The 22,901-nt window shown below is 38.4% G+C and overlaps 1 protein-coding gene across 4 annotated transcripts; it reads left to right on the top strand.

Moving 5' to 3' along the window:
• The first annotated feature begins 1,614 nt into the window (after positions 1–1,614).
• DPY30 (dpy-30 histone methyltransferase complex regulatory subunit) lies at positions 1,615–21,348 on the top strand. 4 transcript variants are annotated; one of them, XM_078056148.1, is made up of 6 exons: positions 1,615–1,836; positions 10,782–10,880; positions 10,981–11,052; positions 11,138–11,185; positions 17,783–17,925; positions 18,430–18,961. In XM_078056148.1, exons 3-6 carry the CDS (start codon positions 11,017–11,019, stop codon positions 18,536–18,538), a joined length of 336 nt encoding a protein of 111 aa, XP_077912274.1. In that variant the 5' UTR covers positions 1,615–1,836; positions 10,782–10,880; positions 10,981–11,016; the 3' UTR covers positions 18,539–18,961. The 4 variants fall into 4 exon arrangements, with proteins under 4 accessions (XP_077912274.1, XP_035975019.1, XP_077912272.1 ...); XM_036119126.2 differs by lacking the exons at positions 1,615–1,836; positions 10,782–10,880; positions 18,430–18,961 and adding exons at positions 10,651–10,742; positions 21,005–21,348; XM_078056146.1 differs by lacking the exons at positions 1,615–1,836; positions 10,782–10,880 and adding an exon at positions 10,651–10,742.
• The last annotated feature ends 1,553 nt before the right edge of the window (positions 21,349–22,901 follow it).

Here is a 22,901-nt window from a genome sequence, read left to right as displayed (position 1 = left end):
GGGTAGCCTAACTATCCTCCCTCACATGCCCAGATGGTGGTGGTGCCTGTTGGCTGGGGCATATGTCTCCAGCAGGATATTCCAACTTCTTTACATAGCATCTGGCTTCCAAGAGAGCAGGAGTGGGAGCTGCAGAGTCTCTTGAAGCCTAAACTCCACAGTTGCACATTGTCATTTCTGCTGCATTCTGTTATCAAATCACAAGGCCAACTCCAAAGTAAGAGATGGGAAAATAAATTCTACACTTGATGGAGGAGTGGCAAAGTCACATTACAAAGGGGGTATATATACTTACATATATATATATATATATATATATATATATATATATATATATAGATGGAAGGAATTATTTTGCCATCTCTGCAAGTAATCTACCATAGTGATTAGGTGTAAAATTTCCTTTTACCTCAAGTTCAGATTTCAGCTTAAATCTTAGATGGATTGCTCATCTAAGAAATCATTTCCCAACCATTTTGCTGAATCATAAAAACCTTCTTAGTTTTAATCATGAGGTAAATTAACACACTTAATTTTTTTTAAGATTTTTATTTATTTATTTGAGAGAGAGAGAAAGCACGAGTAGGGGAAGAGGCAGAGGGAGAAGCAGGCTCTTCAATGCAGGGCTCGATCCCAGGACCCTGGGATCATGACCTGAGCTGAAGGCAGATGCTTAATCGACTGAGCCACCCAGGCGCCCCAACACACTTAATTTTAAGGAGACAGCAACACTGATGATGATTAGTACTACCAGCTAATATTTTTTGAATCCATGTTCTGGGCTAAACAGCTTAACTTATACTGTCTTATTCAATCATCACTATCTGAGTTAAGCATTATTGTCTCATTTTAATTTATTTATTTTTCTTTAAAAATAAGGAACATGAGGCTCTAACAGTTTGTTAAGTAACATCACATATTAGTTAGTGACACATACTATATCAGAGAGTTAAGGTAAAAATGTAGGCTTCCAAAGAAAAACATTTTTATATAGTCTGTTTATATATTATTAATTATGAAATAAATGTATCTTTGGTCCCTAGAGCAGGAGTGATCTTTTATTCCTTGGCATCCTGGTGTTGAGTCTCTGGTCTCTGGCTTCCCACTTGCTAAGTCTCTGCTATTCCCTTGTGCTTAGTATTGACTGTGCCAATATACCTTTGCCAATTTTTTTGTATAGTAAAAATATGGGATTGAGAGTCAGAAAGATGGGTTTGGTATTCTGGTTCTGCCAGTTATTAGCTGTATAATATGGAACAAGTTTTCTAACCAGTTAATTCCTCTGTAAAATGGGTGGAATAAGAATTAAATTTCTTTTTTTTTTAAGATTTTATTTGTTTATTTATTTGACAGAGAGAGAGACAGCGAGAGAGGGAACACAGCAGGGAGAGTGGGAGAGACAGAAGCAGGCTTCCCGCTGAGCAGGAAGCCCTATGCAGGGCTCGATCCCAGGACCCCAGGATCATGACCTGAGCCGAAGGCAGACACTTAATGACTGAGCCACCCAGGCACCCCAAGAATTAAATTTCAAAATGAAAGAATTCACTTAAAACCTCCAGCATAATACCTTGATAAATATTGTTTCTGTCTTTTATACCTACAGTGTTGTTCCAGAAATCAGACTTTCCTGGGATTTCAATTTTGAGTCATCTCAATCCACATCTCCTGCCTCTTGGAATTATGTCCCAAGCAAACCCATTTTCTGAAGTGACCTCTTCCTAAATCTGCCTCAAGAGAAATAGTGCCTGGCCGTGATCCTGGCCTTCTAGTCGCCTGGACTGAAGATTCTAACCTGTCATTTAACCTACAGTGTGACGGCCTCCCAGTTTTCAGATGGTAAGAACTTGTGGGACACTTAATCTCAAAGGAATCTGGTCCAGTTTCACCAGGACAAAAAAGAGGAGCTGAGTACTGTGCTAACTAATCCAGGACATTTGGTCACCTTATCACTTTAACCCATTAATTTGTTTACCAAGTGACTATCACCAGATAGTTTTTTTGGCTATTTTAGCCCTACTTCTCTTCTAAGGAACTCCTCAAACCTTCAGCTTGAGAAATGCTGGATTATTTGAAGTAGGGACCAATGACAGATATTATTTTTATTAAAAGTAAAATAAAATGGCACACTTAGAACCAAGAGATTACTGATTTTGAAAAAGGCAGAAAACAAAAGAGAAATGAAAGACATGGCTGGAGGTAAGGGAGGAGTAGAGTAACAACTGGGGGATTATTATCCTCTAGTTGTGTTACTAAGCAAAAACATAATTGTGGGCAATTAATCATTTCTCTTTATTGAGTCCACATTGTGGTACATATTATTCATTTATTTGTTCAACAAATAGGTATAAAGCACAGACAGCATGCCAGGCAATGAGTAAGGTGCCAAGATTATAATAAGGAATAAAATCAGATTTATTGTCATACAGGAGCTTAAAAACTCAAGTAGCAACTAACAACAGTGGTGAGACATAGAACATATAGAAGTTCCAGGCGTGGCTGTGGAATTCAAAAATGTATGTATGATATGAATGATAAAAATTACGAAAAATTGGAGAGTAGCATCCCCTTATTAAATGGGATGGCTGTTACTTAGCTCTAGCTGATTTTTGCCTTTCAAGAATGTGTGGTGTACTGGTTTCAAGAGATACCAGAATTCTGAATTTTTGTATGGAATCTATGGCTGAGGAGATATTGGTTCAAAATTTAAAAACAAACAAACCAAAACAAAACTGAGACACCAGTTTGAGATTCTCTCGTTTCCAAAGGATTTGTTCCTAGTGAAAGTGTGAATGAGCTCATGGTTTTGAAATAGTAGTAGGTGTAAGAGTATAATTGTTACCTAACCTGCTCAACTTGAATTTTAAAGCTATGATGCTGTAGAGGCATAAGAAGAGGCAGTTAATACAGAATTTGAAATGAATGCCCTAGAATAGCAGTCCAGATTCTCAGAGGGTATATTCAATCATCACTCTAAGTACTTGGTTATAGAAATATAGTATTACATTTCTATATTTATGGTGGGCAGGGCATTGTTACTCTAGCATTCATGAAAAGCAGGGTAATGGAAACTGGTAGCACCAGGTGAATGTTGGGGCATGTAAACAGAGTTGTCTGTTTTCAAGAGTGGTTTCTACCAACTGCAGTGGTTTCAGAAGGCCTTCTTTATCCTTAAGATCCTCCTCTCCACCTTGTCAGGTAAGCTCAAATCCTATATTCTGGTAAGGATACCTAAGTTTCTCCATTTACTCTCCTAGTTAGTCTCCTAGTTTCAGTCTGTGTTATGGCCTCCTACTCCTCCCAGCTTTGCTTAAATACTTATTCTTTGTTAATACTGCTCCAAAGACCCCTACTTACATATATCTCAACCTCATCTGAACTTCTTCAGAATTTATGCTCTATATCATTCAACTTAACCTTTAATCAGCTATTATACTGTCATTTAAATGTATCATATATATGTATATATATCTAATGTAAATGAACCAGAATATAATTTATGAGGGCAGGCACTGTAATTTATATTTATCTTAAATTCCCCGAGAGAGTTTAAGATCCCCAAGATCACCTTCTTGGTGATTTGCTAGAAGGACTCATAGGACTCAGAATATAGTCATACTTACAGCTATGATTTATTACAGCAAAAGGATACAAAGCAAAATTAGCAAAGGGAAAAGGCACATGGGGCAAAGTCTGGAGAAAACTAAGTGCCAGCTTCCAAGAATCTTCTCTCAGTAGAGTCACACAGGACACATTTAATTCCTCCAGCAATGAGTTCTGACAACATGTATGTAATACTGTCTACCACAACTCTCATCACAAACTCAGTGCTTGGGTTTTTACTGGGGCTGATCATGTAGGCACCCTCTGACTAAGATACACCAAAATTCCAAACTCCTAGAAGGAAAGCAGGTGTTTAAAAGAAACCATAGTGTTTGCACAAACAGTTTAAGCCACTCTCATCATTTAGGGAAAGTTTTGTATTTGTGTAGGGAACTGTTTATCATTCAAATTCCCAGATACCAACCAACCTTGCAAGCAGGACTTTCTAAGGACAGCAGTCTCAGGCTGCTCTGTTAACTCTTTTCTGCACACCACCCACAAATACTTGGGTGAAGGGGAGGGTGAACTGGAAGATTTTTCTTTTAATACTATCATACAACTGATTAGACTCATTACTCACATAAATATTCTTCCCCGATCCTTCATGTGTTACGTAGAATAAATTACATATTTTCCAATTACAGAAAACTTACCTAAATATTTTTACCCTTTTTATTTTATTTTATTATTTATTTATTCATTCATTCATTCATTTATTTAAGGGCTTGAGAGCATGCAAACGGGATGGGGGGAGGGGAGAGGGAAAGGGAGAGAGAATCTTAAGCAGGCTCCATGCCCAGCATGAGCCCAATAGGAGACTCGATCCCACTACCCTGAGATCATGACCTGAGCTGAAATCAAGAGTTGGATGCTTAACTGACTGAGCCACCCAGGTGCCCCTACCCTTTTTATTTTAAAGCAAATTCATACTTTTGGGAAAAAAAGTTCAAGCAATACACAAATTTGGAAAAAGCAAAGACTTTCCCTCAACATTTTCCCTCTTAATATTTTGTTGTATATCTCTCCAGGCTTTTTGCTATGCACATACAAATATATACATGCAAAAACAGATTCTTACTAGAGAGAGTTTCCTACAACATGCATTTTTTCACATAAAATTATGCAGCAAATGTTTTTCATACCAGTATCTATAGATCTTTTTCAATTTTTTTCAGTGGTTACACAGTAGTCCATTGTATTGAGATATCATAATTTAACCTATTCCCAATATTTTCCTACTAAAAACTATGGTATGATAAGTATCCTTCTATTCATACATTTTTGTATTTCTATGGGATAAAGTCCTAGAAGTAGAAATGCTGTGTCAAAGTGAAAATTCTGTTTTAGTTTATCCCTTTTATGATAAGTTGTATTAAACTCTTTGCATAACATGCAGTAGTGAATTTATTTATTTATTTTTGAGAAAGAGAGAGAATGGGGAGGGGCAGAGGGAGAAGGAGAGAGAATCCTAAGCCCCTTGAGTCATGGGGCTCAATCTCACAACCATGAGATAATGACCTGTGCTGAAATCAAGAGTTGGGTACTTAACTGACTGAGCCACCTAGGCGCCCCAACAGTGAATATTTTTTGATGGACTATTCAGCATCCATTCCCTTTCTTTCCCTTTCCGACCCATTCTAAGGTTTTCTCTTGTAGAACCAATCCTCTCCCATTACCTAGTGTTCATACAATTCGGGTGGGACCAACTACTACCAGGTCACATCCTTGTCATTGTTCAGGAATGGGCAGTCATTCAGCTCTGTGCTAGTCAACACATGACACCCACTTTATCAAAATAACTGATTCAAGATGGACAGATCAAAGCAAAGTTCAGACTTTTGGTACATGGGTAGACCTAAGAGAAGTGATGCTTTCTGTCTTTGAATATGAAAAAGAAAGCACGTTGTCCTGAGTACTTCTAGCAATGATCTCTTCACCATGAGAAAGCAGCCTGAGAATGAAGCTGATATATAGAGATGAAGATGAGAAAATTGTAGAGAAACAGTATAAAAGCCACAACTAAACCTTGTTAGATACCCCCTTTACTACTGGGATTTTCAGTTGTTACTCAAAAAGTCTTAGTTGTTGTTTAACAAACTGGAGTTTGGGATTTGTTACTGGAATCCCAAAGCATATTAACTGATATATTTGTCCTCTATTTATGCATAGCTAGGAGCACAACCTTTGGAATTAGGTGGATCTGGGTTGAAATTTCATCTAGCCATGGGGTGCCTGGGTGGCTCAGTTGGTTAAGCACCTGCCTTTGGTTCAGGTCATGATCCCAGGGTCCTGGGATTGAGCCCCACGTCAGGCTCCCTGCTCAGTGGGGAGCCTGCTTCTACCTCTGCCTCTCCGCCTGGCTTGTGCTCTCTCACTCTCTCTCTCAAATAAATAAAATCTTAAAAAAATTTTTTTTTCAACTAGCCATATAAGTATGTAACATTATGTTACAATTTTCTTTTCTTTTTTTTTAAGTAGGCTCCATGCCCAGTGTGGAGCCCAACCTGGGGCTTGAACTCACGACCCTGAGATCAAGACCTGAGCTGAGATCAAGAGTCGTACACTTAACTGACTGAGCCACCTAGGCGCCCTGACAATTTTCTGAATCAATTTTTATCATCTTATTTTATGGGGATAATTATATCTACCTTACAAGGGGATTACCGTATTATGTGGTAGAATATGTAAATCACTTCACAGGGTACCTGAACCTAGTTGGACTTCTAATTCAATTTTTGTTCTGCACTCTCTCATATATGAATACATCAGCAATGCATTCTGATAATGATACTATAAAGAAAAACACTTTACACAATAATCTGATATTAAAATTAGGTGGCATAACTACCAATTTCTATTTTGGTGCCGATATTTGTCTTTAAGAAAAGGTTTCAGGGTGTCTGGCTGGCTCAGTCAGTAGAGTATGTGATTCTTGATCTTGGGGTCCTGAGTTCTAGCCCCTTGTTGGGTGTAGAGATTACAAAAAAAAAAAAAAAAAGAGAGAGAGAGAGACAGAGAGAGAGATGGTTTCAACATAAATTAACAGGAATGGCTCTGGGTATCTTAAAATTAAAAGATATTAGGGGTGCCTGGGTGGCTCAGTTGGTTAAGTGTCCAATGATCCAGGGGTCATGGGATTGAGCCTCCTGCCTGGCTCCCTGCTCAGCTGGGAGTCTACTCAGCTCCTTCTCCCTCTGCCCCTCCTCTGGCTCATGTATGCATTCTCTCTCTCTGGAATAAATATATAAATCTTAAAAAAAATAAAAGATACCCAAGTTATATATTATACTTATTACTTATTACCCATGACCTATTTATAAACATACATTTAAGTTATTTGGATTCTAAAAAGAAAACATAAAGCATATAATCAACACTTTTTTCTTTAAAGATTTTAAGTAATCTCTACATCCAATGTGGGGCTCAATCTCATGACCCCGAGATCAAGAGTCACACACTCTTCCAATGAGCCAGCCAGGTGTCCCTAAAATCAACACTTTTAGAAATTGAAAATCATTTAGGAAATTTTGAAAAAAATCTAAATATAACCAAACTCTTATGAGAAATGGAAGAAATAAGGGACAATTTAGGGATTGGAATTGTAGTAAGTTTAGCTTTTTTATTACTCTCATTGCTAAGATCACGTCTGTATCATAAAAATCCAAACACACTCTATTCATACTTTAAAAAGCCCATTTGATGGGGCACCTGGGTGGTCCAGTTGTTAGGCGTCTGCCTTCAGCTCTGGTTGTGGTCCTGGGGTCCTGGGATCGAGCCCCGCATTGGACTCCCTGCTTCACGGGAAGCCTGCTTCTCCCTCTCCCACTCCCCCTGCTTGTGTTCCCTCTCCCGCTGTGTCTCTCTCTGTTAAATGAATAAATAAAATTAAAAAAAAAAATAAAAAGCCCATTTGGCATGTTCTTTTGTATACCAACATTGCTGAGATGATGATAGTGGTAAGGGTGCTTGGGCATGGGGTTTGGTAGTGGAGACAAGGGAACTATGGGTAAAGTAGTTGTTTTCTTATATCAGCCACCAAAAGATACTTCCTTGGAAAATGATTAACCAAATCTGGAATATATATTTCTAGGTCTTTTTCAGAGGTGGCTGGTGTGCCTCCCCATAGACTGTTCTCAGAGGGCCCATTTACACTCAATAAATTCTATGTATTCTTTTGCAAAGATGTTTGTGTTTGTGTGTATAACTGTGTGATGAATCATGTTCTTTATTTGAGCACTTTCTCACAAATTAATTAAAAGAAAAAAGAATAGGAACAAAAAAGGTAGATTATTATGATAACGAAGCAGTAGTTAGGTACAGATAAAATAGAATGTCTCACTTATATTCATATAGCTTCACACAAAGCAGTTTCATCTATTTTATCTCATTTGATCCTCTTCATGAAGAATTGTTATCCTAATCTATATGTGAAAAAACATGAAGCCCAGAAGAGTTAAATTATTTGCTTACTTCCACATGGTAAACAGTGAAGGAACCAGGTTCTAATACTCATCTAATCCCAAATCAAATGTTTCTTTACTATATATATTGTATTATTCCTAAATAGGTATTGTCTAATAGTTTAATGTTTTATAAATGGAATTTGCACCAAGTCTATAAAAAGGGGGTCAAGCACAGTAATTTTTCTTTATTATTCTAGATTCTAGAATTCTAGTTCTAGAATCCTAGTTCTAGAATCTATAAACTACTATCTCCCTAAAGCCCTAAGAAAGACAGTTTAGAGTAGTGCTTTGGTGCAAGTGCTTGCCTTCCCTATAAATTCACTTCTTTTGAAAAAATATTTATTGAATATAAGAAGCAAATATGAAGATGAATATAAGATTTTTGCCTTTGAAGAACTAAAAAATCTAATTGTGTTTAACTGCAAACAATATATAAGGCAGAATGAGGTAAGTGCTGTAATAAAAAGACATAATAGAAGCAGATGAGAGGAGTCCTGAACCAAGTTTGGTCTGACAAGTCCAAACAAGAGTTCTTCTCATTCTTTTAATTTATCCCTCTCTAGAGAGTACACATTATTGGAAATTTCTGTCATAATCATAGTTCCCAGGGCCCATCCTCTTCAGAATCTTTAATTTCATATAAGAACTCAGCATTCTGCAGTATCTTCAATTAACCTTATACTTCCTATCATTTTCTTGCTAATCCATTTACATCATTTCTAGCTGTCATTTTTCCCCTCCCATCTCTCTTGTGTGATGGCTTGTTCGCTGAATTTTTCAATAAGTTGTAAATGTAAAAAATTTGGTGAAGCTTTTTTGTAAACCACTTTTATAAGTCTTTTCTAGATTGAGAGAAACCTGGTTGATAGTTAATTGTTCTGTGCTGCTCCCTTTGGTAATCATATATATATGTATCTTACACACACATACATACATAAATTATATATAGCCTTTAGTAGTGTCAGCATATATATCTATATTCAGTTTTGATTATGAATCAAATCCATATATGTTGTGAACCTTATGATGTACTAGGCACTGTGTGAAGTACTAAGTTAAATAAGACAAGGTCCCTGTCTTGAAGAAGCTCAGTCTAGCTTCCCATTTTACTGAAACTGTCAGTACTTACAAAATATAAATTAGCAGCTCTCAGTTACTTTCTGGATTTGGAAATATTTGAGTGTCTACGATGTATTGGGAAATGTATGAATATATGATAATATAGCAATGCACATAACTATTCTCTTAAGTTTCCCCAACTATTCTCTAAACTTATTTGCTGTTATTTCCCACTCCTGAAAAGCATTTAATCTTGAGTTAATATATGTACTAGTAAATTTCTGTATCTTGTACATATGCATCCACATCTTTCCATCAGTCCTACATGAAAAATCCTCAAAGTGCCATATGTTAACTGTCATCAATTACAGTACTAATCAAGTATCCATTACAAAATTAAACTTTAAAAACGTACCCACAAGTCTAGTTCCTAAATAAAATTTTTTAAAGGTTTTATTTATTTATTTGACAGAGAGACACAGCGAGAGAGGGAACACAAGCAGGAGGAGTGGGAGAGAGAGAAGCGGGCTCCCCACTTCAGCAGGGAGCCGGATGCGATGCGGGGCTTGATCCCAGGACCCTGGGATCATGACCTGAGCGGAAGGCAGACACTTCACGACTGAGCCACCCAGGCGCCCCAACAAATTTATTTTAGATCTTTATCTGCTCAGTTTTTGCAGAGTAGCAAAATGAAGTTGTATTCCACCGTTTTCAAAACTTAACGTTATAATCACAAATGTTTCTGTATTTCTAGTCATGACTTTTAATAGCTTACATTCCCTTATATTGATATGACATATTTAGTCTCCAAACATTTAATATGAAGTTTTCAAATTTTCATATTACAAAGTGCTACTACAAATGGGATTGTTGAATTAAAGGTAGGAACTTTAATGAGTGTATCGCCTGTGTTTACATTAAAATAAATGGAATTTATTGTAATTAGAACAATCCTGTTTGCTATTTACGAATAGTACGTAGGAGGCAAATTATCTTTTGTGTTTTTTACAAATACAACAGTATCAACAGTATCACAGTTTGGAAAGCCAGTTGCTTTTTGCTAACTTTGATACAAATGTAAGGTAGCATTAACATCGCATATTCACAGATTTAAGGAATGATCAAAGCTTACCATGAAATCCCCAACATTGCTTCTTCCCCCACCTTTTTAGAGTAAAACACTGACATTCTTTCGTAGACTGCTTAGATTAGGTTTGATTTTTTTATAAGAATCACCCAGCGAAATGGATGATTTCGCTTCCGCGCTGAAGACCTTCCGCAGGAGGTTTCAGGCAGCACTGAGGGCTGCGCGGGCCGAACCCCTGCCAGCTGCGGTGGTCACTGTGTCTGCAGTTGGGGTGGCGCTTGCCTTGGGTAGGCAGGTTGAAGAACTAGTCTCCCGCAACCTTCGGGGCCAGGTTTCGGCCAGGACACTTTGTTGACCACACAAGGCGATACAGACTCAGGACAGGGTCCCAATCCCTCCCCGCCCCAGACCCACTGAGGAGTTCTGCGCAGGCGCGGCAGTTGTGCGACATCCGTCACTTACGGCCGAAGCGGTTTGTGCTGGGAGTTGGTGGCGCGGTGCAGGGTTCTTAAGAACCAGCGGCTTGGGCGCGGGTAATCAGCTCCCTTTCCCCCCTTCCCCACCTCTTCCAGGTTCTTGGGACAACTGCGGAGCTTCCGGACCTGATGCGGGCGCCCCGTCTTGGACTGTCCCACCTGCTCCTCTACTGCTCCGGGTGCTCCCGCGCCCAGGTGGGGGTGAGGGGCGGGGTCGGGGGCTGGGCTGGACTCCATCCTGGCATCTTCATGTTGAAATCTCCCGGTTAACTCACGGTTCTTCTTGTTTTCCAAGACTGGTTTCCGGGGATTGTGACTTGCAGGGTCCGCCATGGAGCCAGAGCAGATGCTGGAGGGACAGACGCAGGTACCAGGAGGCCCTGGCTTCAGGGTGGCGGTGTGTAGCAAGAAGGGGTGGCTCACGTCTCAGTGACCTGTGTTTTGTTTTCTAGGTTGCAGAAAACCCTCACTCTGAGTACGGTCTCACAGACAATGTCGAGGTAATTCGCCCGGTTCTTATGCGTATCTGAACGTCTCTTAGGAGCTGGAGAAAACTTGGGATCCATTTTTACTAGGTTGCTTTGCACAAGGGAAAACTTTATCGGCATGAACTAAATAGTATCAAATTATGGGTAGCCTGTTTTATTAGCGGTACTAATACTTCGTGGTATACAGACATTCAAATTAGTTTTGAGTCAAGAGGTTGAACTTCTGGAAGTGATAGAAACAAACATGCATTACTAATGGAGACAGTCGTTTTGCTTGGTGGGTATTAATGAATCTGTTGGGATATGTTTTGGAAAAACTGCACATTAAAATTACACCCATTGTCTTTGTAACAGAATAGTGTGCTGGTTGAGTCAATATTTAATAAATGTTGATTTTGCGTTCAGTAGTAGATGCCATTGGAAGCTATAACACACGTAATAGACATTGTTTTTGCCTTACACGGTTAAGTCTGAATTCAAAGAACACATGTGAAAAACATACAAAAGAAGATATATTTTCTTAGAGCTTTTTCATATAAGTGCTAGGAGGTTGTTTAAAAGTAGAAGTTGTTTTGTAAATGAATGAATAAATGCTAGGACAAATGAATTAGCCAAAGCTGGGTGGGCTATGTTAGGAAAATAGAGGTGTCTGGGAGATGTGTGTGTTTTATTGGGGGACAAAGAGCGGAGACATTGCCAGTGATTAAGCTTAGATAAATGTGGGGAGGAGTATTTCCAAACAGAGTAATAATAGTAACAGCTGCTAGTATTTCTTTACTTTTACTGTGTGCCAGGTACACTGCTAAGTAATTTGCATGTCTCTTCAGTCCTGTAAAGCTCGGAGAAATTGAGTAATTTGTGTAAGGTCATCAGGAAGTAAGTGGAGGGCCGTGTGTTAAAGCCAGGCAGGTTGACATTTTTGTGGTACATTTAAATTGTGTTGATGCTCTTGAGTTGCCTGGCATGTGGAATGACCACTCTGTGCCTTATGAAATTGCTAGGAATGTTTCTGGGTTTGATACCTGTATTAAGAAGAGAACTTATTTTCATAATGTAGTCTTTAATTGAACCTGGTGAAGATCCTCTACACCACTTTGTGTTCTATTTATTTAAGAAACTTCTTTATAGACATCAGCAGTCTTTTTTTTCTTTTTTATTTATTTTTATTTTTTAAAGATTTTATTTATTTGACAGAGAGTGAGACAGCGAGAGAGGGAACATAGGCAAGGGGAGTGGGAGAGGGAGAAGCAGGCTTCCCACCAAGCAGGGAGCTCGTGGGAGCTCGACTTGGGGCTTGATCCCACGACTCTGGGATCATGACCTGAGCCAAAGGCAGATGCCTAACGACTGAGCCACCCAGACGCCTCATCAGCAGTCTGATGGTGCTTGTATATGAAGGCAGAGTCATAATACATTAGAGCAGTGATTCCCAAAGGCTTTCTTTCAAGTCCTCAGACCAATTTCCATGGTAAAGTGAGAAAAAAATGAGAGGAGGGAGTGTTTGATAATGATACATTATTTGGTGATTGGTCTTCCTGCTTCTATAATTTTAAAATGCCCATTCTTTGTGAATTAATGGTGGTAGTAAAATAATAGTTTATTTATTTGTAAGTTTTTACTTGGCAAAATAGAGTTAACATCCCTATGTTAGTCCCTTTGTTCATTGTGTAATTTTTAATTTGTTGTGGTATTTGAAAATCTGAAAACCACTACTCTATAGGTGATACTTTTTCTCTTATTCCGTTTTATTTCCTTTATTGGCTTATAAGTTATAATTTCTTTTTAGGTGCTTGCTTTACGGTTTATAGCATGCAAGTCTAACTTCACAATTTACCTTCAAGTGGTATTATTTCTTTTTGTGTATAGTATAAAAACCTTACAACAAGGGCTCCTGGGTGGCTCATTAGGTTGAGGGTGGCTCAGTCGGTTGAGCGTCGGACTCTTGGTTTCAGCTTAGGTCATGATCTCTTGGGTTGTGGGATCCAGCCCCCGGTCGGGCTCCTTGTTCAGCAGGGAGTCCGCTTGAAGGATTCTCTTCCTCTGCCCTTCCCCCTGCTCGTTCTCTCTCTTAAAATAAATAAATCTTAAAAAAAACAAAAACAGAAACCACCAAACCTTACAACAGTATTCTCCCATTTTCTCTCAACTGGCCTTTGTACTGTTGTTACATATTTTACTTCTACTTATGTTATAAATTCTGTAATTCATTATTTTTATTTTTTCTTTAAAAGGTTAATTATCTTTAAAGAGATTTAAACAATAAGAGAAAGGAATATTTCACATTTACCCACATATGTACCATTTACCATATTTGCCATCTTGACTCTTCATTCTTTTTTTTTTTAATTAAGATTTTATTTATTTGACAGAGTGAGAGCGAGAGCATGCGCTCACAAGCAGGGGGAGCAGCAGAGGGAGAGGGAGAAGCAAGCTCTCTGCTGAGCAGGGAGCTCAATGTGGGGCTTGATCCTGGAACGCCAGGATCATGACCAGAGCCAAAGGCAGATGCTTAACTGACTGAGCTACCCAGGTGCCCCTTGACTCTTCATTCTTTTGTGTAGATCCAGATTTCCTTCTGCCTTAAGGGCTTCTTTTAACATTTCTTGTAGTATAGGTCTGCTGGTAAGGAATTCTTCAAGCTTCTGAATGTCTGAAAAAGTCATTATTTTGTCCTTTTTTTTTTTTTTAAAGATTTTATTTATTTGTTTGAGAGAGAGAGAGAGAGAAACAGCACGAGAGGGGAGAGGGTCAGAGGGAGAAGCAGGCTTCCCGCTGAGCCGGGAGCCAGATGTGGGACTCGATCCCAGGACTCTGGGATCATGACCTGAGCCGAAGGCAGTCGCTTAACCAACTGAGCCACCCAGGCACCCCCTTATTCTTTTTTTTTTTTTTTTTGGTCTTTATTCTTGAGATATTTTTGCTGGGTATAGATTTGCTCCACTGTCTTTTTGGCTGACGCTGTTTCTGACAGGAAATCTGCAGTCACTTCTTTCTTTGCTTCTTCATACTTAATGTGTCTTCTTTTGGTGCTTTTACGATTTTATTACAGCTTTTAAATAATTCGATTATGGTATGTCTTTGTGTAGTTTTTTTAAAAAAAATATGCATCTTTTGCTTAGGATTCATTGAGTTTCTTGGATCTGTGGGTTTAGAATTTTCGTGAAATTTGGAAAAATTTCAGCCATTTCTTCAAATATTTTTAAGTATTCTGTAAACTTGATTTACTTATATTTTCCTCTCCCTTCTGAAGGTGTGGAAGATGTTATAATAACTGGTTAATGGGGACGCCTGGGTGGCTCAGTCGGTTAAGCGGCTCCCTTTGGCTCAGGTCAAGATCCCAGGGCTCTGGGATCGAGTCCCGCATCGGGCTCCTTGCTCAGCAGGGAGCCTGCTTCTCCCTCTGCCTGCAGCTCCCCCTGCTTGTGCTCTTGCTCATTCTCTCTCGCCCACGCTCTCTCTCTCTAGCAAATAAATAAATAAAATCTTAAAAAAAAAGGAAAAACTGGTTAATGGCATTGCCTGTTCTATCATCTGTATCATTTCTGGGTCTATTTCTGTGAATTGAATTTTTTCCTCATTATGGGTAGCATATCCTGCTTCTTTGCCTGCATGATGATTTCTTTTTGGAGGCTGGGCATTGTGCATTTTACCTTGTTGGGTACTGGTTATTTTTGTATTCCTTCAAACATTCTTTTTTTTTTTTAAGATTTTTTTTTTTTCATTTGAGAGAGAGAGAGTGAGAGAGAGCACGAGAAGGGGGTGGGTCAGAGGGAGAAGCAGACTCCCCACTGAGCAGGGAGCCTGACTCCGGATGCCATCCTGGGACTCCAGGATCATGACCTGAGCCGTAAGGCAGTCGCTCAACCAACTGAGCCACCCAGGTGCCCCCCTTCAAACATTCTTGAGCTTTGTTCTAGGACACACTTAAGTTACTGAGAAACAATTTGATTCTTTTGAGGTTTGCTTTAAGCTTTGTTAGGTAGAACAAGACCAGCCTTTAATTTAGGCCTAATATCCTCCTCTTTCATCTTCCCCAGTGTTCCATGTCTTACCCAGTTTTCCAATTTTGGGTTCACAGAAACATGAACTATTCCTGGCCTTGTATGAGCTGCAGGGATTATGTCTCCTGCTCATTCCAGGTGTTTTTTCCCTTGGCCTTGGGTAATTTACTGTTATGCATGCACTGATCTCTTTAGTCTCTTTCTGCACATCTCTCTCCTCTCCATGCACTCTGCAGTACTCTGTCCTGCAAATTCTAGTTGTCTTGATCTCCCTGAAGTTTCAAGTCTGGCTTCTCAGCTCAGGGAGACTGCTGGGCTCTGCTTTTCTCTCTGCATTGCCTCCTATAAGTTTTCTAGGCAGGAAGCAGTAAGCTGGGACAATCCTAGAGCTCCCCTTATTTTTTTCCCATTTTTTGTGATCATTGTTGTATACCATTAACACCTTTTACCTTTTGAGGGGGGTAATTTAGATATATATATTTTTAGATTAATTCAGGATTTGGGCTTAAGCATGGAAGTTGGCACATAGTAGATATTCATTAAATATTTGAATGAAAAGGGGCGCCTGGGTGGCTCAGTCATTAAGCGTCTGCCTTCGGCTCAGGTCGTGATCCCAGGGTCCTGGGATCGAGCCCCGCATTGGGCTCCCTGTTCAGCGGGAAGCCTGCTTCTCCCTCTCCCACTCCCCCTGCTTGTGTTCCCTCTCTCGCTGTGTCTCTCTCTGTCAAATAAATAAAATCTTTAAAAAAAAAAAATTTGAATGAAAAAAATGAGGATTTGGTCAAGGGGTTTATTATAAGATCTATAGGAGTTGTTCAGGTGTTGCTGTTTCTTATTGAAGGCATTGGAATGTCATGTAACTGACTAGTTTTTGTCATATATGGGTATTATCTGTTGAAATTTACCAAGGAGCAATAAATTTCTTAATCCATGAGCAAGTAAATGACTATTTTACCATTAGTTAAGTATAGAGCATTATTGTCTTGTCTCAAAATAAGATGGAAAATGAGCGAACTTAGAGTAGTTGGCAGACATAGTTGTGGGAACTATCTTTGGAAACCATGGTATATATTTATACACATTTTAGATATATGATTAAAGTTTTTTTATCACTTTTTACAAAATAAAATTGTCTAAAAAATTAAGTCTAGCGGATGTTTGTTTGTTGTTGTTGACTCATTTATATCCAGTTTGAGTATGATTGAAGTTAAAGTTCAGTTTTTTTTAGTGATTTTATTTTTAAGTAATCTCTTCACCCAATGTGGGGCTCGAACCCACAACCCCTAGATCAAGAGTTGCACGCTCCACCAGCTGAGCGAGCCAGGCGCCCTGAAAGTTCATTTATTTTATTTTATTTTTAAAAATTTATTCATTTGAGAGAGAGAGAGTGAGGGAGCACAAGCAGGGGGAGGGTTACAGAGAGAAGGAGAAGCAGACTCCCCATTGAGCGGGGAGCCTGATGTGGGGCTCAATCCCAGGACCCTAGGACCATGACCTGAGCCGAAGGCAGATGCTTAGTCACTTAGCAGGCTGAGCCACCCAGGCGCCCCCAAAAGTTCATTTAAATGAAAATGTTCTTAATAATGTTTTGCCTTTTAGATAGGCACTTATTTCTAAGTTTCTAAAATGGTTGATTTGTAAAAGAATGCAAAGTTTTTCAATAAAGTAGTGTTTGATGCTCTGGATGTTAGATGAATATATGTCAAAGACCTAAAATTTGGGGGTTCTTAGGAGTAGAAAGTATAAGTCGTTTCTTAAACATCATTTAAATATCACATTAATGATCTTTTCCATATTAGTAATTCCCCCATTTTTTGGCTATCGTTTACTTAATATTTTTTCTTGATTCTGTTCACTTTTAAAAATCACGAATGCATTTTAAAAAAGAAACAAAGGGAAAAGCATTCTAATTTTGATAGAGGATAACCATAAAAATGAAAACAGTGAATATAAAATGGTGGTAAAAAATTTTAGCTATATTCTATTGCCATTGGAAAGCTCTGAGCCTGGAGCCTGCTCTCTGTTAAGAAGAGAGTTTAGCAAATGTTACAGAAGTGTTACAGACCTATTAGTACCAAAGTGAGTCTTTGGCCTTGATACTGTGATGAAAAAATTGAAACAGGTCTAGCTTTCTCAGTGTGGTTCAGTGCTACTTAGTGTCCTGTCCAGATTTTTTGAAGCATAGTGTAAGAAGGTATTCTTATGAAAAAAAGAGAAAGCACTTGTATTTACTCCTAAACAGGCAGAAAGAAAGGGAGAAAGAGTAGGATCGGGAGATACTGGGGTGTGTGGCTTATTCAGTTGGTAGAGTATGTAGTGCTTGATCTCAGGCTCCTGAGTTCAAGCCCCACATTGGGTGTGGAGCCTACTTAATTAAAATAAGTAAATAAAAGAATGAGATACTATGTTGCCTTCAGAGAGAAAAAGTTTAGAAGGAATTTAGAGACTGGTCTGATTTTATTTTGGCAGAGAGATTTGCTGTTCAATATCAGCTCTCTAGTCATTGATTTGTCTTTTCTATTAGTGTCATATGTCCATTAATTTTTGTTTACCACTCAAAATAATCTAGTTATTTGTAATATACATGCATGTTTTTTGAATCTACTAGAGGATAGTAGACAATGAGAAGATGAATGCAGAAAAGTCATCAAAACAGAAAGTGGATCTCCAGTCTTTGCCAACTCGTGCCTACCTGGATCAGACAGTTGTGCCTATTTTATTACAGGGACTTGCTGTGCTTGCAAAAGAAAGGTAAGATAATAGTGTCTGCAAATGGAGTTACCAGAGAAAGCTAAATAAAGACTTCCCTAATTGAAATATCACTAGTTTAAAAAAAAGAGAAAAAAAGGAATATCATTAGTTGTGTTATTTATAAAATATAAGAAATTTATGGATATTAGAGTTAAAAAAAATAAGTCAGCCATAATATCATCCATTCAGACACTTTCATTTCTCTCTTCTAGTGTTAGATCATCTGCATATTTGTAAAGCTTTGTAATCATGGTATACATGTAATTTTATATGTCCTTTGTACTTAATATTATAACATAAAACTTTTTCCATATCTCTGCATAGCCTTTGTGATTATAATTTAATTATAACAATACCGCAATTAATTTAGCCATTTTCTCGTTGTTGAACTCTTAGGTCCAATTTCCTTTGTTAATCTAGGTTAGCAGGCAATTTATATGTTTTCATGCCTCTTTTGCCTTTGTTTAATTACTTTTTTTAAGATTTTATTTATTAATTTGACAGAGACAGCGAGAGAGGGAACACTGCAGGAGGAGTGAGAGAGGGAGAAGCAGGCTCCTCTCTGAGCAGGGAGCCCGATGCGGGGCTCGATCCCAGGACCCTGGGATCATGACCTGAGCTGAAGGCAGATGCCTAACGACTGAGCCACCCAGGCACCCCTTTAATTACTTTCTTAGGATAAATTTCCAAGAGTTGATTTGCTAGTTTGAGGAACATGACTATTACAGTGTTTGACACATAAAAACACTTTTCTGTCCAAAAGTTTATCCTTAAATTTCTTCCACTATCATAACATCAACAGCATGAGTAGTATTATAAACTTTTCTTGCCAAGCTCTTTTGATTTGTATTTCTTTGTTAGCAACATTACAGTTTTTTTCTGTACATGTTTTTTCCTTATGATTCTACCTAAGTTCTTTTTGTATAAGCAAATCCAATAAGAAAAATGTTGGTTATGTGTATAAAATAGAATTTGTTTATGATTGCAGGATATGTCTTGGCTCTAATACTGTCAATTAAAATATGGGCATCTTTTATATATTTTTTTGTTCTTTATCTACAGAAGGTCGATATAGGGGAATTATGAATATTGCTTTAAATGCTAGAAGGAAAAATTTGAAGTTTTAAAGTAACATGCTATTAGTAAATACACTTTTTAAGTAAGGAATTCTGGCAAAATTATTCATGAAATGAATCATAAATATTATGTGAAAAATTGTTTATGTCTAGGCAGTTCAAAAGACTGTTTAAAATGCTAAGGGAATGTTTTGAGATCATTGTAAATTAATTCTAAATATGCCTTTTCTTTCTTTTTTTTTTTTTTCTAGATTTTATTTATTTTTCAACAGAGAGAGAGAGAGACAGCGAGAAAGGGAACACAAGCGGGGGGGAGTGGGAGGGGGAGAAGCAGGCCTCCCGCCGAGCAGGGAGCCAGATGTGGGGCTCGATCCCAGGACCCTGGGACCACGACCCGAGCCGAAGGCAGACACTCAATGACTGAGCCACCCAGGCGCCCCTAAATATGCCTTTTCATAGTAGGATTTTAAATAGCTGATTCCCCCAACTTTTCATCTTTCGACTTGTTTTCTCAGCAAGAATAATTTATGGAAAAGTGATAAATATGACTATATCTTTTGTTAACATTTTTCCTAGTTTTATTGAGAAATAGTTGACATATATCACTGTATAAGCCTAAGGCATATAGCATAGTGGTTTGATTTACATATATTGTGAAATGATAACCACAGTGGGTTTAGTTAACATCCATCATCTCACACAGATGCAATAAAAAGGAAAAAAGAAATAAAAAGAAATTCTCCTTGTGATGAAAACTCTTAGGTCCTTCCCTCAACAACTTTGCTGTCTGTCACACAGCAGTGTTAGCTGTGGTCATTGTAGCGTACATCATAGCCCTGGTGCTTACTCGTCTTGTAACTGGAAGTGTGTTCCTTTTGACCACCTTCCTCCAATTCCTCATTCTCCCACCACTTAATTTTTTTTTTTTAAAGATTTTATTTATTTATTTGACAGAGCTAGAGAGAGAGAGAGAAAGCACAAGTAGGCAGAGCAGTAGGCAGAGGGAGAGGGAGAAGCAGGCTTCTGTTGACCAGAGACCCAGGACCCTGGGATCATGACCTGAGCCAAAGGCAGATGGTTAACCGAATGAGCCACCCAGATGCCCTTACTACCTCTTGATTTTAAAATATGTTTAACTTCTCAGTTGCACTGTGTGGTAGCAGTATTAGAACTATTAGTGATTTAAGTATTTGAAGTAAAATAGAGGTGCCTTTTTTTTTCTTTTTTTTTTTTAAGATTTTATTTACTTGTCAGAGAGAGAAAGAGAGACAGGGCACAAGCAGGGGGAGTGGCAGGCAGAGGGAGAAGAAGGCTCCCTGCTGAGCAAGGAGCCCAGTGTGGGACTTGATGCCAGTACCCTGGGATCATGACCTGAGCCAAAGGCAGACGCTTAACCGACCGAGCTACCCAGGCATCCCTAGAGGTGCCTTTTTAAAAAGAAACATACCAGTACTTGTCCAAATGAATATTGAATCCTTTGATTAGTTTTTCGGGTGTTGATCCACTTGTCTCAGTGATACTACAGCCATTTTCCCATATTGTTTTTGTACTCTTATTGAAGGGTAATACCTGCGGAAAAAATTGTGCATATCGTAGGTGTATGGTTTGATGAATTTTCAGAATCTAGACATATCCACATAACTTGCACTCAGATCAAGAAATGAATACTGTCAGGACCCCAGAATTCTCCCTCATGACCCCTTTAAGTCATTATCCCCCCTGGGTAATCGTCATCCCATTGTCAAAAATTACATTTTTGAAACTTGTGTTTTAGAATTGTGTTTATAGCCAGATTTAAGCCATAGAAAACTTTCAGTCTCTTTTAACTATGTTGTTGACTAACTTACTTGCCTGTTTTACTTAACCATATTTACCACAAATGGCCTTTGAGTATAAAATGAAAATTAATCTGAAAAAGATGTGTTTCTATTATGGAACAATACATTTAAGTTAATACACTTAGAATATAAATTTCTAAATTTTGGATTTCTTTTCCCTTGCAGACCACCAAATCCTATTGAATTTCTAGCATCATATCTTTTAAAAAACAAGGCACAGTTTGAAGATCGAAACTGACTTATTGGGAAGAACAGAAAAATTTGGTTTCTACTGTAGATTTACATGATTAAGAGGCAGCTTTAATTGCCATGATTTTCCCCCCTTTTTGGAAGTATAAGAACCTTCAGGACAACAGAACTTATTTCCGGAATTGCAGAAGAAAACATATATCCCTTATTTTGATTTAATCACCATACTTATTTAATGAGTGTATTCTGTGCAATTTTTTCTCAGATTGTCTTTAACTTTGTTTTTAAAATGACCTTCAAAATAAACTGTTAAAACGTCATTATTTGAAAGTAGTTTTTGTTTTATATGACAAATATTTTATATGGTTCAGTTATTTTCATGAATTGCTTCTTTCTTGGGTCTTAGAATGCTGCAGAATTTTACAACAGCATGAATATACATCAGAGTCAAGTTCAACCTAAAAAAAAAATCTCAGCCAGTTTTTCTTGGACCTCTTGGAGGGTGGGATCTGGGCATTTTCAGTTTTTAACATCACAGGTGACTCTAATGAACAATGAAGTTGGAGTATTGATATAAGCATTGTGGAGGGTGTGCAATATCCTTCATTGCTATAAACCTTTACGGTAGTAATATAATAATAGCTGTCTTTTATTGCAATTCTATGTATCAGGCATAAGTACTATTTTACTTAAATTATCTTTAATATAGCAACTCTACAAAGTAGATATTGTTATTCCCATTTTGCAGATGAGGAAACATTTGGAGAGGTTAAGTGACTTGTTCAAGACCACACTGCTGGTAAGTGCTTGAATGGCATTCAAACCCAGTTCTGAATCTGTTGCTGATAGCTATGTGAGAAGTACTTGTGCGAGTTCACATCCTTGCTTCTTTTGGCAATAAAAAACATCAGCCAGTCCTTTTTTGGGGGTCTGCTCACTTTGTCCTGTATGAAAAAATTAAGATAACTCATTAGCTCAGAAAAAAGAAAACTGTCTGAAGAAAGCCAGGCAGGAAGCATATTAAGAGAAGCGGTTCTCGGTGGGGAATGACTTTGCCCTCTCACTCCAGAGGACATTTGGCAGTGTCTAGAAACATTTTGGGTGTCACTACTGTAGTAAGGTGGAGTTCTACTGGCATCTAGTGGGTAATGTCCAAGAATGCTGCTCAATATTTTAGAATACACAGGACAACCTGCATGCCCCACCCATTCACAAGAATTATCCAGTTCAAAATATCAGTCAGTGCTAAGGTTGGAGAAACCCTGTTTTGGGGGTACCTGGCTGGCTCAGTTGGTAGCAGGCAACTCTTGATCTCAGGATCATGAGTTTGAGCCCCACATTGGGCATAGAGTTTACTTAAAAAAAAAAAAGAAAAGAAAGAAACCCTGGGGCGACTGGGTGGCTCAGTTGTTGAGCATCTGCCTTCGGCTCAGGTCATGGTCCCAGGGTCCTGAGGTTGAGCCCCGCGTCAGGCTCCCTGCTCCGCGGGAAGCCTGCTTCTCCCTCTCCCACTCCCCCTGCTTGTGTTCCCTCTCTTGCTGTGTCTCTCTCTGTCAAATAAATAAAATCTTAAAAAAAAAAAAAAAAAAGACACACATTAAAGATGTGTGTCCAAGCTAAACATGTGAAGGCAAAGTTGAGGTATGCTGATGAGGTATGTCTTATAGTTCACTTTAATACAGGAAAAGCTTATATCAGTAGGAGTGATGCATGTGGGGAGGGGACATGGTTTTGATTTAAAATTGCAGATCTATATAATTTGCATAGGAAAAACCTGCAAAGATTGGGATCTTGCTTATAAAGTAGTTTCCACAAATACTAATTCCATCAGGTGCATTTTGGTTATTTGGCTAACTCCTACATTAATCTGCCC

This window comes from Halichoerus grypus, chromosome 10 (assembly GCF_964656455.1).
Source record: "Halichoerus grypus chromosome 10, mHalGry1.hap1.1, whole genome shotgun sequence".
Taxonomy (NCBI): Eukaryota; Metazoa; Chordata; class Mammalia; order Carnivora; family Phocidae; genus Halichoerus; species Halichoerus grypus.
The sequence above is the reverse complement of the archived record's forward strand: the minus strand, read 5'-3'. Positions and strand labels throughout refer to the sequence as shown.

Excerpts from the sequence above, each read along its gene's own strand:
- DPY30 (XM_078056148.1), top strand. The coding sequence starts at position 11,017 with ATGGAGCCAGAGCAGATGCTGGAGGGACAGACGCAG. Across the intron at positions 11,053-11,137 it reads TGCTGGAGGGACAGACGCAG|GTTGCAGAAAACCCTCACTC; the intron begins GTACCAGGAGGC and ends TTTGTTTTCTAG. Across the intron at positions 11,186-17,782 it reads GTCTCACAGACAATGTCGAG|AGGATAGTAGACAATGAGAA; the intron begins GTAATTCGCCCG and ends TGAATCTACTAG.